This window comes from Anser cygnoides, chromosome 3 (genome assembly GCF_040182565.1).
Source record: "Anser cygnoides isolate HZ-2024a breed goose chromosome 3, Taihu_goose_T2T_genome, whole genome shotgun sequence".
Lineage (NCBI taxonomy): Eukaryota > Metazoa > Chordata > Aves > Anseriformes > Anatidae > Anser > Anser cygnoides.
The window spans coordinates 31,035,321-31,057,365 of record NC_089875.1 but is presented as its reverse complement, the minus strand read 5'-3'; the positions used below and the strand labels follow the sequence as shown (position 1 = coordinate 31,057,365).

Genomic DNA, 22,045 nt, shown 5'->3' with positions numbered 1-22,045 from the left:
AAATTACAGTAATAAGCTGCAGCTTCAAAACAAACAACAGGTTATCCTTCAGCAACACAGTTAGTGTGAAACTGATTGCCTCTGCATGTTTTGCCACAGCATTGGATGCAAAGATTATACATAGGTTCATGGGGCGGGGTGTGGGGCCTGGACAAGTTCAGGTAAAAGGAGTCCACTGGCACATTAAGGCAGAGCAGTTCTGTCTTGAGAAGTCCCTGAGACCAAAGCATATTGCAGATCTTGCAGTCCTCCCCAGGTGCCCACTTTGGGCCACTGCAAGAGAAGATAGGACACTGGGGGAAACAGATCCTAGGTCTAACATGGGATGGGTGCTCTTAAGTCCCCTACGTATGGAGCAGGCCATACAGAGCATGCACCTATGTACAGCATTACAGCACGAGTGGGTGCACAGAACAAAACCCAACAGTGTTTCTGCAGCACCAGCTCACTTCACGCACCACAGAGAACCACTGATGCAGCGGCCAAGCACTGCATGCTAAGCTAGCACCATTTCAGGTGAAGAACAGAGCAGCTGCATCGCACTGCAGCCCTCTGCAAAATACTACTGAAGGGTTTGCAAGAACTATGTGATCCATCAGAGCCAGAGTAAAGCATTTCCTATGGGAAAAAAAATATATATATCTGTACATACACACAGACGCAGTTGACTTTTAAGCCTCTAAATTATGTCGCTTCATATGCTCTACACCAAATACCACTGGTCTCTCCTGTTAATTACCCTTTGGCCACAGAACTTTCTTCATTTCTTCTGAATAACCAACTCTTTGGAATGAAATAAATAAAACGCACACAAACAGGCTGGCTGCAGACAACTGTCTGGAACAACCATTTGGCTTTGTGCGCAATAACTGGGTAACAGGACATGGGAAGATTATTTTATATTTTTCCCAGCTTATATCTAGACACCCTCTCAGCAAAGAGGAGCAGCTAGCTGACCACTGGTCAGCTTTCCTCACACGGGAAATTCCCCGTTCAATCAAAGGAAGTTTTCTTCTCATCATACCCGTGCAGAACATGGCAGATCGTGACCTCTGATGCCAAGAAGTAAGAACATCACCTTAGAACAAACAAATTCAAAGCACCTGCATTAGAGAAACAGTGTGACCCCATTAGGAAGAAGTAGGGTAAGACCCATTTCTGAACAAAAGGAGAGGAGGGGTCTTTGTGCCATTAGCAACTTGAGTTCTCCACTCTCCTTGAAACTAGTGGCTCAAAAACTAGGCTTGTAGCCCAGTCAAACCGATTAATCAGCTACCCAGGGCCAATCAATATAGTTTGTTCGCTAGAAATGTCAGAAACCAAGGTCTGTCTATTCTCACTGTGGATATGCATGAATGCTGGGGTACTTGGATGTACTTTATCCAGGTATCTTAGGCCCTTTCATAAATCTAAATTCAGATAAGGACCATCTGCCTTGCAGTCAGGCAACAACCCTCATCCATGCCCGAAGTGGGAGATATTACTAATTAAAACCTCCTTACAGCTCCTAGGCTCGTGCACTGGTTACTCTTCTCCTCAGAGGTGTTTCTAGCTCTGAACTCTCAGGTTTTCACATATGGGCTGATGTTGGATGTTAGAGCAAGGGTTAGGAGTCAATTCCAGGAAAAGCCTGCAAAGGGCTTTACCCAGGTGTTTGCCGGGCACCATGACAAACCAACGCAGTCATCTAAGTCCTGTATGAAGGCAGCTTGCTGAGGAACACAAGCCACGACCCTGCAGCCCACCAAACCTGAGGGACACCTCTCCTTGGAAGATGCATTCCAGTGGAGAACAGACGTTGATCTCTGTTCCCAGCACCACAGCCCACACCTGGGCAAACTGAAGGCGCTTTGCAGCAGGACTCTACTTCTACGGCGAGCCTGGATGGTGGCTGGCTGCCCACCGGGAACAAGTGCCCACAGTACTTCACTCTCCATCAGGCTATCAAGGCCGGACTAGAGAGGCTACGATGTGAGCTCCTCACATGCTGTACCCACACAAGCCAAGGGGACAGTGGGGCAGCAGCCCTATTCTGCCAGACTGCCTCAAAGCAGGAAGGAGGTTACTATGGGTCTGGGAAGCAAGAACAGAAGAGAGCAGAGAAATGCCCGGAGGCACCCTGTCAAATGGGGCCATCCGTCCTTTACCTCTCGGCCTGGGCCGCAGAGGAGGCAGGCTGTGTCACAGCAGAGCCCATACCTCACGGGGAATGCTTTCTGCACAGATAAAGGTCACGACTAATTGACTTTTCTCTAAATCCTCGGCTGGGTGTTCGCACTGAGCACTTGTGGGTGGTGCTGGTGCCTATTCAAAAACAGCTTAGCTGGCCGGCTGCGCCGGCCAACGGTGCCGAGAGGACAAGCGGGCTCTGCCCACGGCCACGTACAAGAGTTACTGCAGAAGAAACCAGCCCCGAGCGCACACATACCTGCGGTGCTGGTTGCTAGGACGAGTTGGGTCACCCAGCAACCCGAATCCCACTGAACGGGGGGCTCCAGATAAATGCGTGGGGGTAGAAAGGGCTGGCGCTGCCTACACTGTGGGTGGGAGCGCATTTCCCGCTGAAAAGGGAACGCAGCCCTTGGTTCCCATACTGAGGCATCCCAGTAACACTTCTGTGACCCCAGACATGCTCCAGGAACAGCCGGAGAAGCTGGCCAGACTGGCACGCTAGGGCCAACCACCGCTGCACAGAGAGGTCCTAAGTGGATGTAAGCTCTGTACCTAAAAACCAAACAAAAAACCATAAACCCACTGCTTTGCAAAAGCCATAAAAAAAAATAACTGATTACCTAGGTCTGCTTCCTATTTTCACTTCAAATGGGAGCCATATTTCTGCTTGAGAAAACTTTTAACATCCCAAACAGTGCAACACAAATTCAGGAGCTGTAAGACGATGCACGACAGCAGAAAATTAAGTAGAACTGCACTGTCCAGCGAAGTGAAATGGATTAATCCGTTTTCACTGAAGAGCAAAAGTTAAACACACAAGATTACATTTTCAGAATTCAATTTTTCATTCAAATAAAACCAAGAATTGGGGAAAAGAGGAAAAATCATGAGATTTCTTTGTGACAGTGGGGGGGATCGCATATGAAAATATAGGCTAGACTCAAATAAGTCGTAAACAAGGCCTGCTGAGCAAATGTCTCACTGAACTATCCCAGTGAACTTCCCCTTACGCCATATCTATAAGATCTGATTTTTCTGAAGCCCCACTCTCTAGAACTAAGTAGTTACAGAAGATTATCAGTGCTGGACAACTGCACAGAAAAGACAACAAACCTTGAAGATTCAGAACTTAGAAGTGAGTAGAAAGAATTACAGACTTATTATTTTACAAGGCCTCAGGCAGAGGTCTCAGAAACTTAAGCTTTCTGAGTGGCTGGGATTTGCTGCTCTGTTCTGCCACAGCTAAGTATCTACCACAGCATTTTTAACTCACTAACATCATTTTAGTTTTGAATTATCACCGTTACCAGGTGTTAATAGGAGGAATAGTAAAGCTTCGGTGTAAAACAGTCCTCCGGCAACGAACCTGTTCAGCGGGACACGCTGAAAACCTGCAAAGGAGAGAACAGCTTCACGCACCACGGGGGACTGATGAAGCTAAGTTTTCCCTGCGCCAAGCTGTCTTCAGCCAGGCTGAAGACCAGTGTCTGGCCGAGCACGTGACAGGCAGCCAGCCCAAAGAAAGAAGGAAATTAATCTGCCCTCATTCATACAAAGCATGAGCCCTTAAACTAATCCTTGAGCGTCTACCCACTGTGCGTCAACATAAAGATGCTACTTTGCTCCTTTCTGATCTGAGAAGAAAAAGTTGAAGCGTTTTAGCGCTCTTGCTCTGCAGAGTAACCAGCTACTGCTGGGACGGTGACTCACAAGCCGCTGTCTGCAAGCCCGAGGCTCACTGTGCACGGCCGACTGATCCCCTTTCACACAGGATCGGGACAATTCCCAGGGGCTCCTCGGGGCCAGCCAGCCTGACCGGGTCTCAGAGCTGCCCCCAGATGCAGACGCCAGCAGAAATACCTGACGTGAACCGCTGGTCCCCATCGCTGCACACGCACATGTACTGGCTGCGAGGGTACATGGAGAGAGCCGCCGCGGTGGCTCTGTTAGTGCCTCGCGCTTCCCTGTTAAGCAAGCGTAGGGCTAGAATTACACAGCAGAGAACGCACTTCTGTCACCAGAACAGCCTCACGTGTGACTTCATGTCGCTGATCTACATTAAGGAAACGACAAACGCGTCCTAAGCAGTTCTAACCCTGGCCAAAGAGGAATGTGCCCGATACACGAGTAATTTGGCAACTTCTATGGATTAAAGCATCGGTTGCATCGCCTCCGAAGTTGTTTGTGTTGACGGCGAAGCTGGAATGGAATTGCCACCCTTAAAGCACTGAGCTCTCTTAAGCTGCATGTTCCAGCCAGTTGATTTTATACACCACAATCCAACTGTTTCATTCTGATAACACCTAAGGCCACTAATTAAGGGCTTAGTTTGACTGGCAATGTGCAGACTTGTTCCAACCAGATGCTCCCTGCCCCAAGGAGCTTGCTTGCAAGCAAAGCTTACAAAACAGACACCTACACTTGATCCACTACACAACTGCACGGGGACACAAGAGTCGATGAGGGATCTGGAAGAAATGCATCTGTCTGAGAACCCCTGCCCCAGGTTGTGGGGATGAACAAGGTGTTTCGTTTGTAGACAGCTCACTGAGTCGGCTGGAGAGCACTTCTGAGGGCTCAGTATCAGGACTGCATCTCATAAACTGCAACCCCAGGATACACATTTTAAAAGCTGCCCCAAACAATTTGACTTATGTTTCAAGAAGGGCTACCAGTCCAAAGCTATGAAAGAAAAAAAAATACTAGGCTGTAATACTGGAAAAACAGTTAAAAAATCAGATCTTGAGGCCTCTCCCACTGCCCTTATTTGCAGCATGTCACTACCGCGTGGCACAGCCTCCTTTCCTCACTCCTCTCTCCTGTCCCACAAAGCCTGCTCTGGAAGAGACCCAGATGCCACCTGTTATCAAAGATAATCCCTAACCTGTACATTCAGATCTGCTGTTGGCACTCGATTTCTAAAAGCCAGACAGAAATTGGAGGTTTCCAAATCTGGCCTAATCTCTAGCAAGTAACACCAGACCGTGGAAGCAAGAGATAGAACAACAAGCTGAGATGTAAGGCTCCCACTCACATAGCCATTATTAAGAAAAAAAGAGAAAAGTCCATTACTATCACTTCAAAGCATCCTGGACTCGCTTACTTGAGGCAATGGCAACCGCTCATCTTCTGCAAGGGGGGGGAAGACTAGAAAGACCCATCACAGGCACACGTGATCAATTCAGGACACAGTACCAAAATGAGATCTTTAGAGCGGGCAGAAATTTCATCCTGAAAAGGTTCCCAAAGTTTGGATGCCAACCTAAGGTCAGTCAAATCTCCCAAGTTTACAAAAATGAGTTGACAATTTACCCAAGGACAGTCTCCCAGGACTTTGCCTGGTTGCAGTGCTGTTGCAAGCCTGAAACACAACAGCAGTTTGTTTTCCCTTGAATTTGGGAACTTCCAACAAAGGTCATAAAGTGCGAAAGCAAGTGGGTAATGAAGGAGAACAGCTGCTAACCACACTGCTTTTAAAGCTCAGCAAGCTCTTGGTTTCGGTGGTAGATGGAGATCAGTACATACCCAACCCAAATTAGTTGCTTATTCCCCATTTACACTACTGCAGACCTGATTTTATGCTCACACCTAACTTTTCACTAGGTTTCAGTGACAGCAGGATGGGGCCTTTTAAACAAGGCACATACCATGCATGCCAAAATATGCACACACCTGCGCAGACCTCAGACACAGATGAAGATGAGGCGGTTGAGAGGACACAAGCCCAGCCTGTGCCTGGCAGCCCCGCAAACATCCGAGGGCAGGACAGAGATGGTGCAGCACATCCCGACTCACTGCGGGCTCCACGCACAGCGCAGCCACGGGAAGCTCCCACGCTGCTCACCGCTTGTGGCACCTCTCCCACGTCCACACCTGCAAAGAGATCTGGCCCAACACCTATGACAGAGCACTGCATGCTCTGTTAAGTGATTATTGTGCCGGTACAAAGCTCAAATAAGACCAGGTGGCTGCACGGGGTCCCCAAAGGCCTACAAAACACACATAAACCCAGAGTTTGAAAGTCTGGCTTTCTGCCCGTATGCACGTATACCAGTCGTCGTACCACTCCCCACGGCAGGCTGCAGCGCAGCCTCATGGGCTATGTGTTAGGCTTGCTTGCAAGTGACAGCACAAGCTTAAGTCTGTCTTCTCAGCTGAGCCTGCAAAATCACAGACCACCTGTTTCCAGCACAAAACCTTGGCACTCATAAGAACAAAATGGCTGCAGATACCCACTCCTGTGGGTTTCCTTGAGTGCCCCCAAGCATCCTGAAGTCTGTATGTATCCCTAAAAGCTCCTTCCAGAGCATCTCATCGTTTCACAACTTGCAGCTCCAATAGACAGTTAAGCTAAAGGAGGCAACCCCAGCCACAAGCCCCAGAAACACAGCATTCAAAAGAAATCCCCCACTGCCTCTGCACAGAGGTGTTCTGCACTGAATCCGTCCACCACAAAGCAACGTCTATTTTATTTCCAACAAGATCTAAGCCTGCCTTCCCCTAGAACAACAGGATCTTACCAAAGAAGTTCACAGGCACAGAAAACTTTGAAGCACCATCAGTACCTTTCCTAACAAAGTTGCCATCAGCCTGTCCAGAGCGACCGTGCAGAAGTGCAGACGCGCTGCAATCCGCCTCTGTGTAACACATACAAAAGACTCCACCAGAGCCTGGTATATGGAGCCCCAGCCCCCATCCCAGGCAACGAGAGCTGCCACTTTTCCCGCATCCCTCCTTGGATTTGGGGCCAGGCACTACACTTCCAGCAGCACTGATGCAGGTCCAGAGGAACTTTGCTGATTTGAGGGGGTACCCCTCGATTCACAGCACTTTTGCTGAATCAAACCCGGTAACCTTTTGTAAGTAAGCTCATTGTGACTCCATGTTTGCCCCATCGCATGCGGTTCAGAAATTCCTCCATGCATTTGGCAGGAAAGGTTTAGGTATTCTTTATCCTGTATCCGTGATCCCAGCTTTTCGTCTGAATGCTAAACAAGGACATAAGCAGAGTTGGGAAAGCCATGGGTGAATGCACGGAGCCAGACTGCAAACTTCAGCTCAGATTCCAGCCTTCTGGACCAGCAGGGAGAGAAACGCAAATACTGAGCTGAAAGGCATTTCAGGCAAATCATGTTTGCACAGTACCTAGCACAGGGGGGTTCTAGCCCGGCTGGGAGGCTACAGATTACACGCACGCAAAGGTACCTGGAGGGACACGCAGTTGCCTCCGCTGCTAAACGCGCGCCCCGTTAAAAGCAAACACTTGCAGGCTGAAAAACAGCCAAACGCATCTGCCGTTACCTGCCGGAGCGGGCTCTGCCGGCACTTCGGCGAGAGGAACGCAGCCCGGGCCAGCTCCTGCTGGGCACCCCGGCCGAGAGGCGGCCGGCCCAGCAGAGGCAGCGTGCGGAGCCGGCAGCCGCTGCCACCCCCGACGCTCGGGACCTGTCCGGCGCGGAAAGCAAGGGAGGCGAGCGCGCCCTGCTCTTACCTTTAGCTGGAAGGGCTGGATTTCGTTCAGGGTCTGGCTCCTGAGCTTCTTGGTGAGGACCTTCAGCATGGTACAGAGCCGGCGAGGGGTTCGGCACACGCACGCACCCGCATGTGCCGAGCGGCTGGGCTGGGGGGGGGGGGGGGGGGGGGGGGGGGCGGGCGGGGACCCCCCTTCCCAAAACCTTAATGATAATAATAAATAAATACCAAACTTCCCTCTTTTATTTTTTTTTTTGGTGGGGGGGGCGGGTTAGTTTTTCCTTCCACGCTTCGCAAGGAGCCGCGGGCCCGCTCACGGCAGCGCCCCCCCCCCCCCGCCGCCCCCGGCCCCGCACGGCCGCGGCCGCCCCGCGCTCTGCCCGCAGCGGGGCCGCGGCGCCCCTTGGGCGGCCGGGGCGGGCCGCGGCGCTGCCGGGGCCGGGCCTCCGCTTAAAGGAGCCCCGGCCCCCCGGGAGGGGACGGGGGGATGGAGAAGGGCTCTGTGAAGCGGGGGGGGGCCGCCGGGAGAGGCAGCGGGGCGGCCTCCGGACAGCGGGACGCGCTGCGGGGCTGGGGGGGGGGGGGGGGGGGGGGAGCGCCGGTAAGGGCTGCCCGGAGAGGCTGCGGGGGCTCCGTCCCCGGGGATCTTCAGTAGCCACGTGGAAACCTGCTGTAGGTGGCCCTGCTTGAGCAGGGGTTGGACAGGGGGACCTGCAGAGGGCCCTTCCCACCTCATTCATCCTGCAGCTCTGGGTCCTCGCCTGCAGCCTGCCCCCAGGTAGAGGTACCCATCCTTCCCCTGCTCCTGCGGGGGACGGGTCCACAAGGAGCAGTTGTGCATCCCACCTCAAGTCCCTCCGGTCACCCAGACAACTTATAGAAGGCCTCTAGTAGCAGGGAAACCACCACCGCCACCTCTCCTCGCAGTGCGACCAGGATGGCATAGGCTCCTACTGCACCAGCCGCCCTACGGAGCTGCAGCAGTCGCTTTTCCAGCGCCCCGTGTCCCCGGCCAGTTCCCCACCACCTCCCCGGCAAAGCAGCCAGGAAAGTTATCGGGGATTGACCGATATGCTTCCAGCCACTTTGAACTCACAGGAAGCCACCGACAGGTTTCACAGAGGCACTAGCTAGCAGAACTAACAAAGGGCTTTTAGGCACTGCCAACTCCACGCCATATAAATTCCCCCTGTCTAGGTGAAAGGCTCCTTTCACCCGCTACCAGTCCCTTGGGGACAGCAGAGCCTTTTGTCCCAGCCTTTCTCCTGGGAAAAGTTCGGAAGCCTTGAGGAGAGCTCTCTCAGCTCACGTATGAATTCTGGAGCAGCACAGGCTGGTTAACATATCAGTTGCCCATTCTCAGCCAGCATGCCTGTAAAAAGATAAGGAAAGAGCATTTGTAAACTGCATGCTGCAGAAAAGAAAAATAATATCTTTGTTTTAGGGGAAAGGGACTCAGGTCAGGGCCAGTTAGCAAAGTATTCTTCTTGAAGGACTGCAATAGGCACAGAGTCTGAGCCAGAAAATAACCTCCTTGCCTTTCTGAGTGGTGCCACCTTAGATGCCTGCAGCAGTAAACTAACTCACTTCTTAAACTGTATTTGCTCTCTGAATTCTGCATTCACACTGTGGACTTATTTTCACCTGTTTTTTTCCCCCAGTTCACACCAAATTGAAGTCACCATCCAATCTTAAGACTCCAAGTCACCATTCATTGTTCTAGGTTCTTCTGTTTCCTTACTGCATGAACACAGGAAAACAGGTAACTGCATATACCAGCTCACTAGCCTGGCATCCTGCCCCTAAGAGGAGAGAATAAAAGGCCAGACGAAAGCAGAAATCCTCCATATAGATACGCAACAGCGCATCTGTTGTGAGGTATGAGTTACTCCTGACCCCTAGCTGATAACTAAGGTACATCCAAAAGCCTGACAACTGAGAATCTCTTACCATTTTCTTACCCTGGTGAAAGTCACTTAAGATTATTTTTTTTTCTTCATATAAAGCCAAATTCCCCAGGCCTTTATTTGTTCCTTATTCAGGCACTGGAGCCAGTGGCTTCACCCGTAATGGTCTGTAAGGTACGACCCATAAACCACAGTCAGCTTAAACTACTGGGTACGATCCCTTTCCCGTATTCGAGCTCTCCGGGTTCAACCACTGGGACAGGCACGCTCCAGGGCCTGGTTGTTTGTGTCCGGACAGACAGAAGCTGAAGCAGCTCCCTGCAGCAGACCAGCAGAACCTGCCCCAAACCCACAAATGCCTCGCAGCCTCCCCCTGACCTCAGGCCACCCCACCGAGGTGCAAAACAGCAGCAGTGACCGCAGCCCAGTGGGTTCACTGCTGGGCCGCTTAACCTGTTCCCAGGCCAGCGCTGCTCACGACAAGCGGCACCACGGCCTGTCTCTCACCCCACAACTCCACAACCACAACGCCAGAAGCGCTGTGATCAGATCACAAGCTCCCCGTTGATCCGCAGCACCCAGCATCTCCTCTGAACGCAATACGGGGATGCGCTGCTGCAGCCAGCAACAAGCAATTGCAGGGCCCCGTAGTAAAAGAAGCCCCTGCAGAGAGAAGAGCGGCAACCTGTTGCCACAGCTCTTCCTCCTCATGCGATCCCTGCCCCACAAACAAGGCCTGACACGCGAGCTGGGCACAGCGGGTTATGCCGCTGCACCATGCATCAGAAACACATATGGGCTGCAGAATATTACCATGTAACTTCTACCCAAGGATAGCAAAATACTTTCCAGGAGCAAGTTTTCTCCTTTTTCCAATGGAGAAAACTAATATTGGGAAAATTACTTGACTTTCTGAAGGTCACAGTGGAAAGCCATGGAAGATCCAAGAACACGAGCCATACCTCCTGGCCCCTGGCTGCATGATCCCAGACTACCCCGGACTGTAACCTAGCCTGTTACCGGATCACACTGCTGGAGCTATGCAAAATTCAGTGGTTTCACTTCCCAAGCATTTCATGTGATCAGTTTGCTTGGCTTTTGGTTCCTATGGGTTTCTCGCTCCTGGAGTTTTGATCTGAACACTGGGTTCAAACCAAACCCAAATCTCAAACCCAGTCAGAGAGGCCAAGTTTCCTGTGGTCAGTTGATAAAAACATGAAAAATTCATTGCATAACATTTATGACAAGGCCACATGCCTGCTCCAGCATTGCTCAAAAACCTGTTTAAGTTCCTGGCAGCCAGGCCAGGAGCCGAAGGGAGGCGGGTGGCAAAGCCTCCCCTGCAAGAACAAGTTGCGTTGTGGTGACAGAGAGGGCAAGAGGGCTGTGGCGGGATCCTGCTTCACTTCCACCAAACCCACGTGTCGCTGCCTGCTGCTGGCACGGAGAAAACACTCCTGGAGAACTGCATTAGCTGTTGAGGTGCCGCATCTTCGCCCACCTTCAGAGACATTCCTCTGCGGGAATCCTGACCAGCAGCAGGGGAGACCGGCAGGGCGGGTGAAGACAACGCAGCGAGGATCAGTTTGATACAGAGATCCCCTCCGAGCTGTTTCCCACCGTGCCGGGAGGACAACCCAACACCCCTGCAGCTTGCGCTCCCCGTTGCGTAGCGCTCACAGCGTGAGACGTGAGATCAGGAATGCGTGTGGGTGCGGAAGGCCCCAGCAGGCAGGCCCGGCCAAGCCTTCTCAGGAGGAAAGGGGCGCTGATTTCACCCCTGGAAATCAACCGGGATTTGCGCTGCCCACCTCGGCCTCCCTCCCCCTGTGCCGCAACGGGAGCGTGCCCCGCCTGGGAAGAGGCTCAAGTGCCGCCTGTTGGGCATCGCACCTTATTACACCAAGAGAAGGAGATGGCTGAGCTGGGAAAAAACCGTCCGTCCATCCGTCCCCTCTCGTTGCGGGCGATGTCCGAGAGGAACAGCAGAGCTGCAGCCAGCGCCGGGCACGGAAGGAGCATCCGCTTGCCCAGGGCGATGGGGAGGGAGAACAGCAAGGCAGAAGCGGGGTGAAAGCTGAGCCCGGAGACGTGGGCCCAAAGCCGGGCACGTCTTGAACGGTGCCACCAAGCAGGGCCATCCACCAGCTGCCTCAGCTGCAGTTCAGTCGGTAGAAAGCAGGGAGCCCATAAAAATCATGAGCGTTGTTCCCAGAACAGTACAACTGAGGAAACTGAGGCAGCTGGGGCATTCCGCATGGCAAAGGGCACCGGGCTCTGTCCATGAGCCAGCCGCCAGCCGTTCACAGTAGGTACCGCGGGGCGTTTCTCCTCACGGCGTGAGGATTGCCTGTAGGCTCCTCCAGAAGGAATCATCTCTGACTTGGCCTTTGAGCAATGTTCTGCCTCAGAGAGGCTGCTCTAAGCAGAGTCCCCACCTCACAAACCATAACCACCTTCTGACACAAGTGCTCTCTGAGCTCTACCACCGTGGTCTTCATAGCAGGAGCATGGGGCAAGCAATTCATAAAGATCCCATAGCGGAGGGGTCGTTCACAACTGCCTAAGGCTACAGGTGCCCACAGGTGGAAACAGGCCACTGTTACCTTAACAGCTACAAAACAGATGGCAAATCCGACCCAAAACTGAGCCAGCCGTGGTCACTCACAGTTTGGATATTCAGGGAGTGTCCAGAAGGAGTGCTCACAGATGGCTGACACCAACAGGTCTCTGTTCCCTTTTGGATGCCTGGTGCATCTGACTGATGAGCCATCTAGGGCGCATGCTTTTGTGGATGTTGGTTTGACTGACACAAGTGGGAAAGAAGCAGAAGAGAAACTGAAAAGAAAGGTGTTCCGAAATTAATGACCCCTACTATTTGATGGAGAAGCACTGACCATGCCAGCATAGGCCACATGAGTGCAGTAAGAAAGAGATGATCCTCTTAACAGCACTGCTGGGCAGCCCCATACCTGTTAAAATCCCCTTGGTGCCTGCTCTCACCCTGCAAATGATTAGGGCCAACTGGAAAGTCGGCATGTGGCTAATGCACTGAGAACTAGGGAGAGACAGCATTGCCATCAGAGTTTACACCACGCTTCTCTAGCTGGTGCTGCAAAAATTTGTTCCTCTGCAAAAGGGGACCCTGAAGGGGCCCCATGAGACCCACGGGGCTGTGGGGTACATGGGCAGCACTTTCAGGGCAGCTGGAAGCTCCAGGACAGCAGGGCAGCCTGGGTCCTCAAAATGGCAAGCGAAAAGGAACCATGACTTCTGGCTAAAGGGTCTCCGACCTCCTCTGCTCCAAATACACTCACTGCAACCACCTGACGTCTATTTCTTTTCAAACACCTCAATGGTAACAATCCCCAGCTGGGATCACACAGTGGTTCTGAGCCCTGCCATGCAGCCAGCAAGGAGCAGTCAGCCTAAAGATGAATGGACCATCCAGTCTGCCCATCCCACCCCCCAGAGAGGGCCAGCCTACTCATCAGCTGCCTCAGGCTTGAAGTCTTTAGGTCAAAGACAAGAAACCTCAAACTACAGTACTTAGAAGGGCAGCATCGGAGAGAAGAGGCCCAGGGTCCTGCAGAAGCAAAAGTGCTAGGAAATGAGCACTCACTCTCTGCAGAAGGGTAAAATATTATTATGGTTGCTAGTTTGATGGGGGAAACTTCCTTTCTGGGACTTCCCAGCTGCCCAGACAGCCTCTGGGCTCATACCAAGTGTATAAACAAGACACAGCTTTCAACATCAAAGAGGGTTCCCACTTCCTCTAGCTGGGCACCCCATCTAAATCTGCTTTTATGAGCAGTTTCAGTACTTCCAAGGAAAGGGGGGGGGGGAGCCATGTTCGTATCACTGGGGAAAGAAATTCCAGGAAGAATTTCCAGGAGGAGCAAGTCTGATCCTGCTGCCTTGCAGTTCATCCCTAGCGTGAGCAGGGTGCCTTGGTGAGAACAGCCTGGCTGCACCCACGCTGTGACCTGGCTGAGCCAGCCTGGGGGGCTCCTGGCCACAGTGCCTCATGCAAGCCTGGCCAGAGCTCTCAAATTTCCATCAGACAATCAGAAAACACCAGCCGGACACCAGTGATGTCTCACAGAACAGCATGGACTCTGTAGCCTCACACACCCCACCTCCAGCTCATCAGCTGGGGGACGATAGTTCTGTGTCCACTGATGCCACTGTGCGAACTCGTGCTGTGGAGATGCTCTTAGTGAGACAGGGAAGGCTGGGGAGAGATACACGAGTACTGCCTGAGGCCTCTGCAGCAGTAAAAACACAGCAGAATCCTCAGAGAAAGGCTTGGAAGTTAAACATACGGCCCTTAAAATAGCTGTAGAAATGAAGAGTGCTCTCATGACTCAGGGTTTGTGGCCACAAACCAGCCAGAAGCCAACAGAAGGGGTCCAAGCATCCAAGTCAAATGGCACTTGGAGGAAGAGAACAAAACAACCTGGCCTCTGCCTCAAAAGCTCAGATCACTAAACCTGCCAAGGAAGGCTTCTCTGACGAGAATAAATCACAAGCCTGTCATCTACCCTCTGCTTTCTGAACTCTGACAGCACACTGCATCTGTGCATTCCCCAGGCTCTTCTAGAAGCTGGGGCCAAACGCTGAAACCTTTATCGGTTTCTTAGAACTAAGGACAGTTATTGGCAAGCTATCCACCAGAAATCCCAGTTGGAACAGTTCTCCAGGCAGCATGGCTGTATAAACAAGGATGAAAATGGCCTTGGGAGGCAGGAAATGAGTTCGGGATCAGAAACAGCAAGCTCTGCATGCAAGCACGCTAACGCTAAAAATGGTAGGAAAAGGGGGCAGGAGAAGGGATGGGCGAAGACAAAGGGCAGAGAAGGGATGGGAGCGGAGCATTTTCACGGGAATTTTACCATACGCTCCTCCCTTATGTCCCTTTGCTCCTAGGGTAAAGCCTCTCAGCCGGGAGGCGCTGTCAGACAGAGGCAGGGGCTGGCAGGTCGGTGTTGACACGACAGGCACGGCCTGCTGCCGTCCTACAAACCTCACCTGCGGAGGGTCCGGCTGGGAGAAACCCTGCGAAGAGCCGCTCACGCTTCATTTTGCCTGTGTTATACACCGGCCGACCCCAGAGGGCACAAGAGACCAGGACTTTGCCTCTAAACCCGCTCGCCCCTTCACACCCAGGCGTGGCGGGGCAGGGAGGGAGGCCGGGGGGGTGGGTTCATTGCTCGGGGGTTTTCCCAGCTCTGCCCCCGCGTTCCCGTGGGCCGATGGCAGGAACTGGGATTACCACAGAGCGGCAAGGAGCCGCTTCGGGCTGACGAGCACATACGCAAGCATCTAGCAGGAAGCTGCGCTTTATTAGCCAAAGGTCTGGGTGTCTCCCTGTCAGGCAGCCAGGGAAACGGTCCCAGGCTCTGCGTGCGCCCTCCTCAGCGCTTATGGCCCGGGACGGTGCCCCCAGATCCCACCCAGGGCTGCCTGCTCGTTGCCCAGCGCCGTGAGAGGGGCACTGCACTCGTCACAGCCCGCCACAGGGGTACGACAGCACGGCCTCTGCCCAGCCTGACTGCGTTTGCGTGAGGCAATGCAGAAACAAATTCTCTGTCTTAGCTTCCACACCGCGGCCAGCATTGCTAGAGGTATTCACGGGTGGTTTTCTGGAGTTTGTTTTTGACAAACTTTTCCTGCTCAGCTGTGTCCTGGCTCCCTGGTAGGCGGGCGATGGGCCCAGACACACAGCATCAGACCCCCCAGGTGAACCTGCTCACACCTCACGTAGGAGCACATGCAGCAGGTGCATGCGATTCAGCCTCTGGGAGACCCACATAGCTGTGTAGCAAAGAACAAGAAAAATAGCCAAGCATCACCACAGCATCAGAGCCATCCCAATGCGTACGCGCACATTGAGCAGGCTGTGGTCAAGACAGACAGATGGGTACTCAAGTCACGCATCGCCTAGGGCAGTACCAGACTGACCAGACTCACAAAGGTAACGAGACGCTCATGTCAGTGCTCGTCACCAAGCCCTGGCCTAGGTACTCTGATGCTAATGTGGTGTCTACATTGATAGAAATGAAGTTCAAGTTATGGTAAGAGAGGTTAACAGCCAGAAAGAGGTACGAGAATAGAGCTATGATTAGACCAGACAGGTGGGTCAGGTGACTTGGAGCACTGTAATTGTCATCCTCACCAAAGAAGCTATGTTCCTCCACATAAACGTAGGTTTGCAGCTGTCAGACACCTTTCTGTGCCACTCACACAGTGAAAATTCAACAGCACCATTCCCAAGAGACGTTACACCACCAGGACCAGTACAACTGAATACACTTGCAGTGGTGTTCCCCTGCAAAAATCTATCCAGTCCTTCTATGATTTCATATAGCAAAATTAGCGTAATCTTATAATCTCCAGGTTTAACCTGAAGGCAAAGAAAGCTCTTTTCTACACAGCCTGATGAAAATTAGCCAGCCTTTGAAAAACTGCTGTTTCATATGTTTTTTTATTTTTTCCCCTCTTATGTTTTGGGTACCTTTGTTCCTAAAAATATAACAAAAAACGTTAATTAAGCAGAGTTCACTGTTGTTATATGCCACTGTCATGATGGCAGTGAAAATACAACTGTGTAATTACAACCCATTTTACCTTCCACAGTGTCTGCTATTTAGGAAAAAAACAAAACTCAAAAAGATCATTATCACCAGGAGTCCATACTTTTTAGCTAAGGTGGTAGAAGAGTTAAAGAACCAAGGCCCATGTCCACAAAAAACGCAATGCCCCATAAAATGGATCTTGGGAGAAATAAAGTATGTAAGTCCAGGCATGCAGCCCTTAAACCCCTGCCTAATCCCTTGGGCTCCTAGACTACGTCTATACCAGTAAATTAAACGTGCCCAGGACTGTTCTCTGGCACCGAGGCCCCTGGCACAGGATGGCTTGCACCCATAACATTAAACTCTTTCATCCTTCGAGCAAGACGGTCTGGTCCAAAGTGGTTATTGGGAACGGCCCCTGGCCCACGCTAACTCCCTGAGCCATGCCTGGGAATCGTTTGGAAGAGTGTGAACTGGCACAGACCAAACCCATGGCAAGAATAAATTAACAGGAATCAGCTAATAACTTCATAGGCAATGGAGATGTAGCGCCCCAGAACACTTGCTGGCATCGATGTGTCCAGAATCTGTATCACATGCACGTACAGTATCTATGCATACACTTATATACTATCTGTATATACTTCCGTAGAATTTTATGTACTTATATCAAGAAAAAATAAAAAGCATCAAGTTTGGCCTGTGTAGGAAGGATTTCTTGGCAGGAACGTGGTGGATAGGCGTTCACGTGGCTGGCTGACTACCGATCAGCAGTCCCGACTTCCAAGTGTCTTCATTCCTCCCTTCCACATTAACCTCAAGTTTCTGCCTTCCCAGACCATTTTATTCTGAATAACTGAAAACCTGGGGCTACTTTTTTGCACTCGTCTTCACAACTGGAGTGTGCATTCCTCCATGCTTAGAGGTGTTTGGAGGGTGACTTTTTCTGAGATTTGCTGTGTGAATTTCCAGCATGGTCTTACATCTATGCTGCACGTGAGCTAGCATGAAGCGTGAAGCCCAGGGCTCTCCTCGTGCCCACCTTGCCTGTAAGGACACCCCCTGTCCATCCAGTCACCTTGTTTCAGAGATGGCACACAAGCTGGCCAGCCAGCAAACCATGCCAGGGGGAATATATAACAGCTGCTGCTGGTGCGTGTCAGCGCTAGGAGGCCTGCAAACAGGAGTGCGAGCCTCATCTCCACGCTACCCATACCCCACGGGTGAGCGAGAGTGTCTCCACAGCCGAGGGCCCGAGCCAAGAGCGACCCACTCGGTGACTGACGCCGCTGAGTCAGAAGGAAATGACCCACTCCGTGGCAGCGCTGCAGGGACACGCTCATACGCGTGCACCGACAGGCAGCGCGCTCCCTCACCCAAAGCAGCTGCGGATGCGCCCCGCAGCCGGGACTCTGCACCCCCACACCCCCACGGGGCAGCGGGGGCTCCCCGCAGAGCCGGGCGCGGCCGGTCACGGAGACCTCGCTCACCCCTCGGAGCGTGGGGAGCCCTCCGGGGGCCCGGAGCTCGCCTCACCCCCCCCCAAAGCCGCCCGGGCTCTCTCCGGCCGGCAGGGGGCAGCAGCGGCCCGCAGCAGCGGCCGGCCGGGCCCGCGCAACGGCTGTAACGGCCGCCGGGGCGAGGCCGCCCGCCCTGAGGCGGCTCGGCGGGGCGAGGAGCCGGGCTGCGCCTCACAGCGCCCCGCCGAGGGGACACCGCGCACACACGCACACAGGGCGCTGTCACCTCCCGGCAGGGCCACCCCAAGGGGCCCGGTGCCCGGTTTTGGAGCCTGCAGCTCCCCCAAAACGCGTCCCCGGGGTGGGGAAGGGGTACCCCCAGGGCTCCCGGCACCCCAGCGGCGCTGCGCCAGAGGGGAGCGCAGGCTGAGCCGCCACATCACCGAGCACACGGGTCCGGGGTGCAGGTACACCCCGCTCCGGGCTCCCTTTGCTGCGGTGCAACCCTTTTCTTGTAAAAAAAAAAAAGTTGGGACATCGGGGCCACTCGCAAGAGTGCGTGTGCAAGTCCCTGCCAAGAATTTCCAATTGTCAGGGCTCGCTGAGTTCCTTCCCTTTCCTCCACCCACCAAATCCTGCTGGGTTACTGGAAACGCCGCAGCCGTCATACGGCAGTGTCTTCAGGCCACCTATGGCAGAACGGGATTTTTCCAGGAAAGGCACGTTAGACCTATTGCACAGTACAGAGTCAGTCCCGACTCGTGTTTTGCTGTTCGCAGCTGCTCTGTTTCCCTTACTGAAAAGGGGTGATCACATATTTTTGACAGCATAAGAGAGGAAAAAAAAGCTAGCTGAATCTCTGTTTTCCAAACTCCAGGACACAGCCTGGTCTGTGTAATTAACTCTGTCACCACTGTGGTGACCAGCAAGCAGGTGGGCAGGTTACCTGCACAGTGCCACTGCCTCCTCCAGACCCTAGGAAACTTGACAGGGGAGGGAAACAACCGGGGAAAACAATGTTGTCTACGGCTCAGAACAAGGCCAAAGAACAAAAAATTCTAGGTTACAGGATGAGCTTTTATTTCCCAAATCCTTGGTCACATTTCTTAACCCCTGAGCCTCATTATCTTCAATACAGCAGCAAGCATCTTAGCACCTGCACAGGGGCTGGAACACTGTGATGAAGGTCACTATGTAGGCACACATTTTAATTATACATACTTAAAAAGACAATCAGATCTTTTTATGATCGTGACCTCAAGTAAAATCAGAATGCCGATTAACTCGAGGTGGAGAACACACCATTAACTAAGGTGATGAAAGGGGTAAGTTAGGACTGCGAGGTTCGTGTTCTCTTTCTTAAGGCTGGTTTATGCTTCAGTTTTGCAAAAGCTAATTAGCTTTTAAGTACTTTGGCTCCCCAAGCTGCAAAATGAGGAGAATTGCCTTTTACACAGCAGCAAATGTGAAATTTATTTAAATAAATAGCACTGGCAAGGTTTGTGGAAATTGTCAGATAAAATTTGTCACCTAAGAACAGAGTACAAAGTAAATACAGCCGATAGCTTTATCGTGAGGGGAAATAGCAAATATCTTTGTCTTCATGACGCTGAGAAATATGAAGAATGAACAGATTCTTTTTACATTATTCCTTGCATTTACTTGCTGAAACACTCCTTATTAGATGTTTAATTTGCTACTGAATAGGACTCAAAAGAGCCAATGTGCTATTTTCTTAGCACATCAAACACAGCCCCACAGAGAGCGAAACGCGAACAGAGAAACAACCAGAAGCTTTCTTGTACCATCAAAGATGTAGGAAAAGAAGCAAGGAAAGGTGGCAAACCACAAAGCTTGCCCAACAGAGAGGCCAAGAGAGGGGAGAGAAGCATCAAAAGCAGCCACAGGCGTATAGGAGGAAAGCTCTAGTGAGTGGGAGGAAAACAAGGCATAATACAAAAATAAAGCCCCCGGCCCATTTGGGCACACTGAGATTAAAGAGCAGGGGCCAGCCAAACCAGCAGCTATCTTAGAGCTCTTCCCTGGGGAGCAAGGCACTGGGCATATAATAAAACAGCTTCAGGCACTTCTGTTCACACCCACTCTCTTTACTACTTGTTCTTCAGGCAACTGGAATCTTCCCCCCGGGATGGCTTTCCCCAGCAGCCTTACCTGAATCCCTAAAGACAGGGCTGCTTCATTCTGCCCCTGGAAACAGCAAAGGACTGCACCCACCATGCCACCCCTGCCTGCTCCAGCAGAACTGCTAAGCTACAAAATTTGGTGGAGCAACTTCTTAAAGACTTCCTCGTCACAGGGGTTTTTAATCAAATCCCAGGTGCTCAAACTCCAAACGGACCTAAAACATGACCATCAGAAAGTGATGCTGGCCAGCTGTGCTCTATAATCACAGCTATGACGGCACACAGCAAAACAGCTCTGTGTAGGATTGTGGTGGTGCAAAAACAAAAAGGCAGGGAGGAAGTCTTCCCTCTCTCCCCAGTTCCAGCGGTGATATGTACACGGGAATATCAGTGCTTTGTAATGATTTTTAGGTTATTCAGTTCAGGGCCATCTGCACCCCAGCGGCATAGCCAGCGCAGTGTGGCACAGCCCACAAAAACCTGGGTGTAGTGCAGGTGGACTCAAAGCTGACCTCCTTATAAAGCCCTTTTCTGCAAGAAGTCATCCCCACAGCCCCACTAAATACGCTCTTTTCAATTCTTGTGCCTTCTGCTGGGACCTCTTCTTCTAAGAACCTCCGGCCAAACCACCTGCTGTTTTTTTAATGAGATGTGTGGGGCATAAAGGACACAGCCTGGTCCCCACCACAGACGTAGCTCCTCACGTTGATGGCAGCGTGCTTTTGGTGCAAAACGATGAGAAGAGCCCGAGCATTAGAGCTGTTGTTCCTCCTGGCTCAGAGATTCACTGGAGAAAGCTAAGTCCCTTGCTTTCCTAGATCGGAGAGGCTTGGCTCGGTTCCAGAGAGATTAAAGGTGCTGAGCTGGGAGGGAGGGGAGGATCAGATCCTGTCATTAATAAAGGACTGGTTGCAAGTCTGCGGAAGGAGTCTATTCCATTATTGAGATATCTCCCTTCCCTCTGGGAAGCATTGACCTGGAGGAAGGGTCTGAGTTCCGCGTAATTCTTCAGGCAGGTCATTAAGCAGGAGACTGGTGGAGGAAGCAATTTCTTCAATCTCTTCTTCCTGCTCCTGTCTCCGCAGGCCTCTTGCGCCGTGAAACAGAAGTGTTACCTGTGCACAACCCTTACTGATTGCCAAATGTTGGGAAAGCTGTGACTTCAGAACCGGTACGAAAAGGCCACTGAGCTGCTAAAATCCCACGGCACCCAAGCCGCAGCAGCCAGCTTGCTCCCTGCACCTCCTTCCGCTGCCGCAACGAAAAGTGAGCAGCCCCGAAGTCGGTGCGTGCAACTCGGAGCAATTGAAATTGCACAGGGCCTGCTTCCAAGCCTGCCATTGTGCAAGTCTGGGAAAGGCACCAACTCTCCCCGTGTCCCCGACCCGCCCCCCCACGTGAAACAAAACACCCATCAAGCAGCAGGCTGGCTTGTCCGAATCAATTAATAGCTGTCAAACGATTTCGGTTCCACACAGGTCTGTCAAAGCCATTATCAGGAGTTTGACACTGGCTATCACCCACTCCTTCAGAAAGAAAGGGTAAAGAGAGGCAACATCAGGCAACTGCAGAATGACCTAGCCTCAGAGAAGGATTTGACATCGTGCAGATATTTAACAGTAACATCTATCCAGCAGGACTGACGTTCACTAGACTGGAACCAGGCAGTCTGGTGTTTCGTAGTCGCCCTCTTAGCTCCTAAGGCTCAGAGCCTTGAAAGATTTAAGCATCTAAAAAATGTCAGCTGCCTGAAACCTAACTACCTTTGCAAAGCAGGGCCTCAGGATAAGCCTGCTAACCAGCAGAGCCTAACTTTATGCCACGGGGAATGCCAGCCCTGATGTCTCACCTGATACCTGGGGGGAAGCAGCCGAGGATTCAGAACCCACCTGGTTAATGAAAGCAGCATGGTATCTTGCTTCTTAATAGGGAGCTATAATCAATGTTAATCTTTTGGGTGTGCTACTAAATACCCAAAGGGGATGTTTGTTTTGCAATTTCCCTCTTCCCTAATGGCAGCTTTTCCCTGCCCTGCACAATCAGTCACCCTGCAGTTCGCAGCTATAAATATTTTTGCTTGCTTGATAGCTGTAGTGTTTCAGTGTCTTCCACCTCAAGCTTCACCTCATCCATTATCCAGGGCTCCCTCGTGACAGAGCTCCTGAGCTGACCTTCTCCTGTTAAGGTGCACGGGCTGTTAGCATTGTGCAGGCTTCGCTTCAAGCTCTGGATGCCAAGCTGATCCATAGCAGGCACCTGAGGGAGTGGTATCAAAGGAGAGCAAGCTCCTGCCTTGGGCAACTCGGAGAAGA

The 22,045-nt window shown here is 52.0% G+C and overlaps 1 protein-coding gene across 3 annotated transcripts in view; it reads right to left on the bottom strand.

The window, feature by feature from the left end:
* Positions 1-19,872, bottom strand: part of LOC106029771 (uncharacterized) — a 68,024-nt gene extending 48,152 nt beyond the window's left edge. For 2 of the 3 annotated variants that reach the window (XM_048079483.2, XM_048079485.2), the window contains exon 1: positions 7,664-7,822. In XM_048079483.2, coding sequence (XP_047935440.1) covers positions 7,664-7,732 — 69 coding nt within the window. In that variant the 5' untranslated portion in view covers positions 7,733-7,822. Of the gene's footprint in view, positions 1-7,663; positions 7,823-19,761 lie in introns of those variants that run through there. The other variant, XM_013171058.3, reaches the window with a different exon arrangement.
* Positions 19,873-22,045: the final 2,173 nt, after the last annotated feature.